Raw genomic sequence first — 8,696 nt, 5'->3', positions numbered from 1 at the left:
TGGACATTGACTCAGTACAGGTACTCCTGGTATATAGTCTAGTTATTACCTCAACTACATGGTACCCCTGGACATTGACTCAGTACAGGTACTCCTGGTATATAGTCTAGTTATTACCTCAACTACCTGGTACCCCTGCACGTTGACTCAGTACTGGTACTCCTTGTATATAGTCTAGTTATTACCTCAACTACCTGGTACCCCTGCACGTTGACTCAGTACTGGTACTCCTTGTATATAGTCTAGTTATTACCTCAACTACCTGGTACCTCTGGACATTAACTCAGTACTGGTACTCCTTATATATAGTCTAGTTATTACCTCAACTACCTGGTACCCCTGGACATTGACTCAGTACTGGTACTCCTTGTATATAGTCTAGTTATTACCTCAACTACCTGGTACCCCTGGACATTGACTCAGTACAGGTACTCCTGGTAAATAGTCTAGTTATTACCTCAACTACCTGGTACCCCTGGACATTGACTCAGTACTGGTACTCCTGGTATATAGTCTAGTTATTACCTCAACTACCTGGTACCCCTGGACATTGACTCAGTACTGGTACTCCTTGTATATAGTCTAGTTATTACCTCAACTACCTGGTACCCCTGTACATGGACTCAGTACTGGTACTCCTTATATATAGTCTAGTTATTACCTAAACTACCTGGTATCCTGCACGTTGACTCAGTACAGGTACTCCTGGTATATAGTCTAGTTATTACCTCAACTACCTGGTACCCCTGGACATTGACTCAGTACAGGTACTCCTGGTATATAGTCTAGTTATTACCTCAACTACCTGGTACCCCTGGACATTGACTCAGTACAGGTACTCCTGGTATATAGTCTAGTTATTACCTCAACTACCTGGTACCCCTGGACATTGACTCAGTACTGGTACTCCTGGTATATAGTCTAGTTATTACCTCAACTACCTGGTACCCCTGGACATTGACTCAGTACAGGTACTCCTTGTATATAGTCTAGTTATTACCTCAACTACCTGGTACCCTGTACATTGACTCAGTACAGGTACTCCTGGTATATAGTCTAGTTATTACCTCAACTACCTGGTACCCCTGGACATTGACTCAGTACAGGTACTCCTTGTATATAGTCTAGTTATTACCTCAACTACCTGGTACCCCTGCACATTGACTCAGTACAGGTAATCCTGGTATATAGTCTAGTTATTACCTCAACTACCTGGTACCCTGTACATTGACTCAGTACTGGTACTCCTTATATATAGTCTAGTTATTACCTCAACTACCTGGTACCCCTGGACATTGACTCGGTACTGGTACTCCTTGTATATAGCCTAGTTATTACCTCAACTACCTGGTACCCCTGGACATTGACTCAGATCCTACATCTGTAGCAATACACCTCTCTTTGATGTACATGGCTATATCAGGATTGACTTTTGACCATTTGACATCTTTTATTTACTGTTGTTTAGGCTGGTTGAATGAGTCGCGTATATATTTTAGTAGTATATATATTTTTTTATATTGTTAGCAAACTGATATGTACCCAAGTCTAGGTCCAAAAGACTTCTCAACAGCTTCTACCCCCAAGCCATAAGACTCCTGAACAGCTAATCATGGCTACCCGGACTATTTGCACTGCCCCCCAACCCCATCCTTTTTACGCTGCTGCTACTCTGTTAAGTATTTATGCATAGTCACTTTAACTCTACCCACATGTACATATTACCTCAACTACCTCAACTAGCCGGTGCCCCCGCACATTGACTCTGCAACGGTACCCCCCTGTATATATAGCCTCCCTACTGTCACTTTATTTTACTTCTGCTCTTTTTTCTCAACACTTTTTTGTTGTTGTTTTATCCTTACTTTTTTTTTTTTTTTTTTATAAATGCACTGTTGGTTAAGGGCTGTAAGTAAGCATTTCACTGAAATGTCTGCACCTGTTGTATTCGGCGCATGTGACCAATACAATTTGATTTGATTTGATTTGATTTGATTTGGAATTACTCAGAATTTCAAAATATGACATTTTCTATTTCTTTTGACCAGTTACGACCATAAAATAACCATTTATAGAATAACAAACAATGAAACTGACATAAATCAAAAACACCATACATTTAGTTAACTATATATTCATATATATACTTTTTATTTAGATGGGTGACGTTATCTGCCAAAGTAATACCACTGTAGGTAAAGAAGAGCTCTGAGAGTGAGGCAGATATATATTATTACTGTGTAAAACCTAGCAGTACTACTTATTTCTCTGAGAGTGAGGCAGATATATAATATTACTGTGTAAAACCTAGCAGTACTACTTATTTCTCTGAGAGTGAGGCAGATATATAATATTACTGTGTAAAGCCTAGCAGTACTACTTATTTCTCTGAGAGTGAGACAGATTTTAAACAAATACATGTCTCCAATCTCTTTCATAATTTCTTCAAACAATAAAAGCTAATTTACGAACATTTCTGAAAATGGATATATAGCGTTTTGGAATGAAACTTGTTTCCCCATCTGAGCTCAGAGTAGATGAGAGATGTAATGTTTGTCTCTGTTGTGTTGAAGTCCAATCAAGCAGGAGAGACCAGCCTCCCCTGTAACCAGCTGTGTGTCCATGAAGAGTGACTGGTCTATGGATCTACCTATGACCTTTAGAGAGGGATACTTTTCTACTGAACAAAGGTAAGAAGAACTCAAGGGTCATGGTCAGTGAGTTAAACAACACTGTCTCTAGTCATTTCTCCTCTCCCATTTTCACATTTATTTTTGTTGTTTTCATAATCCATAGGCTAAACCTTTTTTCCATTTTCATAGTCCTAAAACAATATTAAACTAACACAACATTCCCTCCCTGTGTGCATGTGTGTGTGTGTGTGCGTGTGAGTGTGTGTGTGTGTGTGTGTGTGTGTGTGTGTGTGTGTGTGTGTGTGTGTGTGTGTGTGTGTGTGTGTGTGTGTGTGTGTGTGTGTGTGTGTGTGTGTGTGTGTGTGTGTGTGTGTGTGTGTGTGTGTGTGTGTGTGTGTGTGTGTGTGTGTGTGTGTGTACTCCCTGGATGAGGAGATGTAATCTCATGTTTTGTCCACAGAAACCAACAGGAGAGATCAGAGTCAGAGATTCTCAGTGGTCAGTCTTCCCAGAGTCATCAAACAGACCTGGCCTCCATATTCAGTGTATGTGGTCCTGTTATGTACATTTGTTTTTGTTTACTTCAAGTAAAGTTGATCTGTCAATCATTCATTCATGTGTTAATGAGAAAGCATTTAGTCTCTTGCTTAACTTATTGACTTGATTGACTTGATTTATTTCAGTTGCTTGAGGAGAATATTATGACATTTGTGAAGAACGAGCTGAAGATGTTCAAGAGGATTCTTAGTCCAGAACTCCCAGAAGGCTTTGAGAGTCAGAAGCAGGATAAGGAAGTGGTGGATGCTGAAGATGGGAAGCAGGAGAGCAGTGCCAGAGAGGGGGCTCTGAAGATCACACTGCACGTCCTGAGGAAAATGAACCAGAAGGAGCTTGCTGACACACTGGAGAAAAGTAAGAGCTGTCTGCCTCATGTTGAATGCTGTTTTAGAACATTTAAAAGCTGTAGCTAAAGTACAGCTAAAGTAGCTGTGTAACTAAATGATATTGTAGTAGCCTTAACACAACACCTAGTGACCTCATCAAGGAGCAGCAGGGATGTGTTGTGTTGTGTTGTGTTGTGTTGTGTTGTGTTGTGTTGTGTTGTGTTGAGAGAGAGAGAGAGAGAGAGAGAGAGAGAGAGAGAGAGAGAGAGAGAGAGAGAGAGAGAGAGAGAGAGAGAGAGAGAGAGAGAGAGAGAGAGAGAGAGAGAGAGAGAACATAATCAGTCACACCAGTCTGTAATGCATTATGAAAACATTTATACAGTCAGTTAAGAGAACATTTATACAGTCAGTTAAGGGAATAAAGTATTATAATTTAAAATGTTATAACAGTCCTATAATACTGTAGGCATTAAAACAGATGTAATATTAATATCCTCTGTGTTATTTCTAGATTCAGATGAGCGTGCTGTGATTCTTCAACGTGAACTCAAATCTAATCTAAAGAAGAAGTTTCAACGTGTATTTGAGGGGATCGCTAAACAAGGAAACCCAACACTTCTCAATAAGATCTACACAGAGCTCTACATCACAGAGGGTGGAACAGGAGAGGTCAATAATGAACATGAGCTGAGACAGATTGAGACAACAACCAGGAAACAAGCAAGACCAGAGACTGCAATCAAATGTAACGACATCTTCAAACCCTTAACTGGACAAGACAAACTTATCAGAACTGTGCTGACAAAGGGAGTCGCTGGCATTGGAAAAACAGTCTCTGTGCAGAAGTTCATTCTGGACTGGGCTGAAGGAAAAGCAAATCAGGATGTCCAATTTGTATTTTCATTCCCTTTTCGGGAGCTGAATTTGATGAAAATGGAAAAACACACTTTGATTGAACTTCTCAATCACTTCTCAGAGGAAACCAAAGAATCAAGAATCTCCAACTACGACAAGTACAAAGTTCTGTTCATCTTTGATGGTCTGGATGAGTGCCGACTGCCCTTAGACTTCCAGAAGAACAAGATCTGTTGTGACGTCACAGAGTCAACCTCAGTGGATGTTCTGCTGACAAATCTCATCAAGGGAAATCTGCTTCCCTCTGCTCTCCTCTGGATAACTACACGACCTGCAGCAGCCAATAAGATCCCTACAGGGTGTGTTGACCAGGTGACAGAGGTACAAGGGTTCAATGACCCACAGAAGGAGGAGTACTTCAGGAAGAGATTCAATGATGAGGACCTGGCCAGCAGAATCATCTCACACATAAAGACATCAAGGACCCTCCACATCATGTGCCACATTCCAGTCTTCTGTTGGATTTCTGCAACCGTCCTTGAACACATGCTGAAACATAAGAGAGAAGAGATGCCCAAGACTCTGACTGAGATGTTCATACACCTTGTGGAGTTTCATACCAAACAGAAGAATGAAAAGTATCTTGGGAAAGAAGAGACAGGTCCACACTGGGATAAAGAGAGCATTCTGTCACTGGGAAAACTGGCTTTTCAACAGCTTATGAATGGCAATCTGATTTTCTATGAAGAAGATCTGAATGAGGCTGGCATTGATGTCAATGAAGCATCAGTGTACTCAGGATTGTGCACACAGCTCTTTAAAGAGGAATGTGTGCTGTACCAGGACAAGGTTTACTGCTTCGTGCATCTGAGCATTCAGGAGTTTCTGGCTGCTGTATATGTGTTCCTCTCATTCATCACCAACAATGAGAATCTAATGGCCGAATCTCAAGTTACTGAAGTTACTGTCTACAAGAGTGCTGTGGACAAAGCCTTACAAAGTGAGACAGGAAACCTGGACCTGTTCCTCCTCTTCCTTCTGGGCCTCTCACTGGAGTCCAATCAGAAGCACTTACGAGGTCTACTGACAAAGACAAGAAGCAGCTCACAGAGCCATGAAGAAACAGTCAAGTACATCAAGGAGAAGATCAGGGAGAATCCCTCTCCAGAGAGGTGCATCAATCTGTTCCACTGTCTGAATGAACTGAATGACCATTCTCTAGTGGAGGAGATCCAAAGCTACCTGAGATCAGGAAGTCTCTCAGAAGAAGAACTGTCACCTGCACAGTGGTCAGCTCTGGTCTTTGTGTTGCTGACTTCAGAAAAGGAGCTGGATGTGTTTGACCTGAAGAAATACTCCAGATCAGAGGAAGGTCTTCTGAGGCTGCTGCCAGTGGTCAAAGCCTCCAGAGCTGCTCTGTGAGTACATAAAATGACATTTAAGTACTAATCATCAGGAATAAATATTCCGTTTAGAGAAAAATATGTATTATTGAATAACATATTGAATCACTGCATTGATGTTCTCATTAGTATAACAATATGATCATAAATTTCTAGGAGACGGAAGATGAATCTATATGTTGTTTAAGAGACTAAACCAAATGCTGCTCTGTTAAATTAACAGTGTGTTTGTGAATCTCTTTGCAGGCTGTCAGGCTGTCTAGTCACAGAGGAAGGCTGTGCTTCTCTGGTCTCAGCTCTGAAGTCAAACCCCTCACACCTGAGAGAGCTGGATCTGAGTAACAATGACCTGAAGGATTCAGGAGTGAAGCTGCTCTCTGCTGGACTGGGGAATCACCACTGTAAACTGGAGACTCTGAGGTCAGTATTCCTGTAGTTGGTCAACAAGTGACAACTGTTCACCAGATCCACATGTGTTTACCAGGCACACATAGTCCACACCATTTGTGTTTGGACACTGAAGCTTACAGTTTTAAATTTGGTGCTATGCTCCAGCATTTTGGATTTGAGATAGAATGTTTCATATCAGCCAACAGTACAGAATGTCACCTTTTATTTGATGTTAATGGTGAGAGGTTAGCATGTTTTGTTGTAGCCTCTGTAACTTTCTCACTCATTATTATTCATGATTCATTCATTATTTTTCTTAATCATGGCATCATCAGGATTCATTTAGTAGTGTTTAGAAACATGTTATCTACTCACTTAGACTGAAAATTTCTCCAGTCATCATCCACCATTCAGTTACTATTGGATAAAACATAACCCAAAACACAACCAAAACAAACTGCAAATGCAACCAATGAGTTTGGCACCAAATACTCAACTTTTGACTACTTTAATACACTATAAGTGAATTGGTCAGAATACTTATGACTTCGTCAAATGGGGGGACTAGATACATAAAGTGCTTTCATTTCTTAACGGTGAAACAGATATGTATTAAAATACCCTCAAATAAAAGGTGACATTATATACTGTCACCTCATATGAAACATTTGATCTCAAATCCAAAATGTTGGAGTATAGAGCCACATTTAAAATGTTAGCTTCACTGTCAAAATAGATATACTGTGGACTGTATACTCAATACAATCTAAATCTGATACCTCACTGTCTGTCTTTTGACTGATACTGCTTTTTAAACTGCTCTGGTCAGTCTACTCAAATATTTGTCATATGCATTTTTCTATCTACAAGCAATACTTTGATAATTTATCATTTCTAATAATGATACATTCATTTATGAATAGATATGTCAGGTTTCAGGACACTGATATATCTGAAAATGTTGAAAAAATATACTGCCACTATTTTCACCACCAAAGAATAGCAGTGTGATTTTAATATGATTTGACTCTTTGCAGGCTGTCAGGCTGTCTAGTCACAGAGGAAGGCTGTGCTTCTCTGGTCTCAGCTCTGAAGTCAAACCCCTCACACCTGAGAGAGCTGGACCTGAGCTACAATCACCCAGGAGACTCAGGAGTCAGACTGCTCTCTGCTGGACTGGAGGATCCACACTGCAGACTGGAGAAACTCAAGTATGTAGAGGGTTTATGTCAATGTTCATATCAGACATGTTGGAGTTATCAGGTTAGTTAAGACAAACATTCTGACCACCACTTGGACTAAGTTATATAAAGATTGTGTGTGTGTGTGTGTGTGTGTGTGTGTGTGTGTGTGTGTGTGTGTGTGTGTGTGTGTGTGTGTGTGTGTGTGTGTGTGTGTGTGTGTGTGTGTGTGTGTGTGTGTGTTTGAGTTCAGGTGTATCCCTCAATGACTGTCTGTTCTTCTGCTTACCGCTACAGTGTGGAACATGGTGGAGAGAACACAATGAAACCTGGACTTAGAAAATGTGAGTGTTGACTGCTGTGAAAAATATGACTAAGAATAAGTCTTAATTCAAGTGAAGTCAAAGTCAAAGACCACCATCATTACTTACTTGGTCATATTAAATATCAGCTGTAGTTCTACAGAAGCACAAATCAGGGACACCAAAGTTACAAAGAGTTGCTTTGACAATGTGTGTTTGTCTGTGTCTGTATTCGTGTTACTTTAGAAATGTGTGTGTGTGTGTGTGTGTGTGTGTGTGTGTGTGTGTGTGTGTGTGTGTGTGTGTGTGTGTGTGTGTGTAATTAATGGGAATAAGTGTGTTTTATATTACCATACAGTATAACATATGATCATTCAACAAGTCTCAAGTTACCTTAACTTCTCCTTTTGATACCTAGAAACATCTACATTAAATGAATTAGTGAAAAGTGAGTTAACATTCTAATGTGAATGATGATGATTTCTAATATTGTGTCTGGTTTCATCCATCAGATGTCTGTGATCTCACACTGGACCTAAACACAGTAAACAGATGCCACTCTCTGTCTGAGGAGAACAGAAAGGTGACATGTAGGAGAGAGAAGCAGCCGTATCCTGATCACCCAGAGATATTTGAGGACTATGGACAGGTGCTGTGTAGAGAGGGTCTGACTGGGCGCTGTTACTGGGAGGTAGAGTGGAGTGGGAGAGGGGCTGTTATAGGAGTGGCATATAAAGGAATCAGCATGAGAGGATGGGGTGATGACTGTAGGATTGGATGGAATAACAAGTCCTGGAGTCTGTTCTGCTCTGACAACCGTTACTCTGCCTGTCACAATAAGAAGTCCACTACCATAGACGTCCCCTCCTCCAGCCCCCACAGAGTAGGAGTGTATCTGGACTGGCCAGCCGGCACTCTGTCCTTCTACAGAGTCTCCTCTGACACACTGACCCACCTGAACACATTCCACTCCACATTCACTGAGCCCCTCTATCCAGGGTTTAGGGTTTGGTATAATGGGGACTCAGTGTCCCTGTAAATAATAACC

At 40.9% G+C, this 8,696-nt stretch overlaps 1 protein-coding gene across 1 annotated transcript in view; it reads left to right on the top strand.

Moving 5' to 3' along the window:
* The first annotated feature begins 2,880 nt into the window (after nucleotides 1-2,880).
* LOC311123336 (NACHT, LRR and PYD domains-containing protein 3-like) overlaps nucleotides 2,881-8,696 on the top strand; it is an 8,346-nt gene continuing 2,530 nt past the window's right edge. Inside the window, exons 1-6 of the mRNA XM_084197599.1 lie at nucleotides 2,881-3,178; nucleotides 3,317-3,545; nucleotides 4,029-5,163; nucleotides 6,022-6,195; nucleotides 7,644-7,690; nucleotides 8,161-8,696. The exon at nucleotides 8,161-8,696 is cut by the window's right edge and continues 2,530 nt beyond it. Of these exons, the coding sequence (XP_084053725.1) occupies nucleotides 3,335-3,545; nucleotides 4,029-5,163; nucleotides 6,022-6,195; nucleotides 7,644-7,690; nucleotides 8,161-8,687 (2,094 nt within the window). The 5' untranslated portion in view covers nucleotides 2,881-3,178; nucleotides 3,317-3,334 and the 3' untranslated portion in view covers nucleotides 8,688-8,696. The remainder of the gene's footprint in view (nucleotides 3,179-3,316; nucleotides 3,546-4,028; nucleotides 5,164-6,021; nucleotides 6,196-7,643; nucleotides 7,691-8,160) is intronic.

Source organism: Coregonus lavaretus, assembly GCF_964263955.1.
Source record: "Coregonus lavaretus genome assembly, contig: HAP1_SCAFFOLD_293, whole genome shotgun sequence".
Classification (NCBI taxonomy): domain Eukaryota; kingdom Metazoa; phylum Chordata; class Actinopteri; order Salmoniformes; family Salmonidae; genus Coregonus; species Coregonus lavaretus.
Note: the sequence above shows the minus strand (reverse complement) of the source record. Positions and strands in the feature narration are given on the sequence as shown.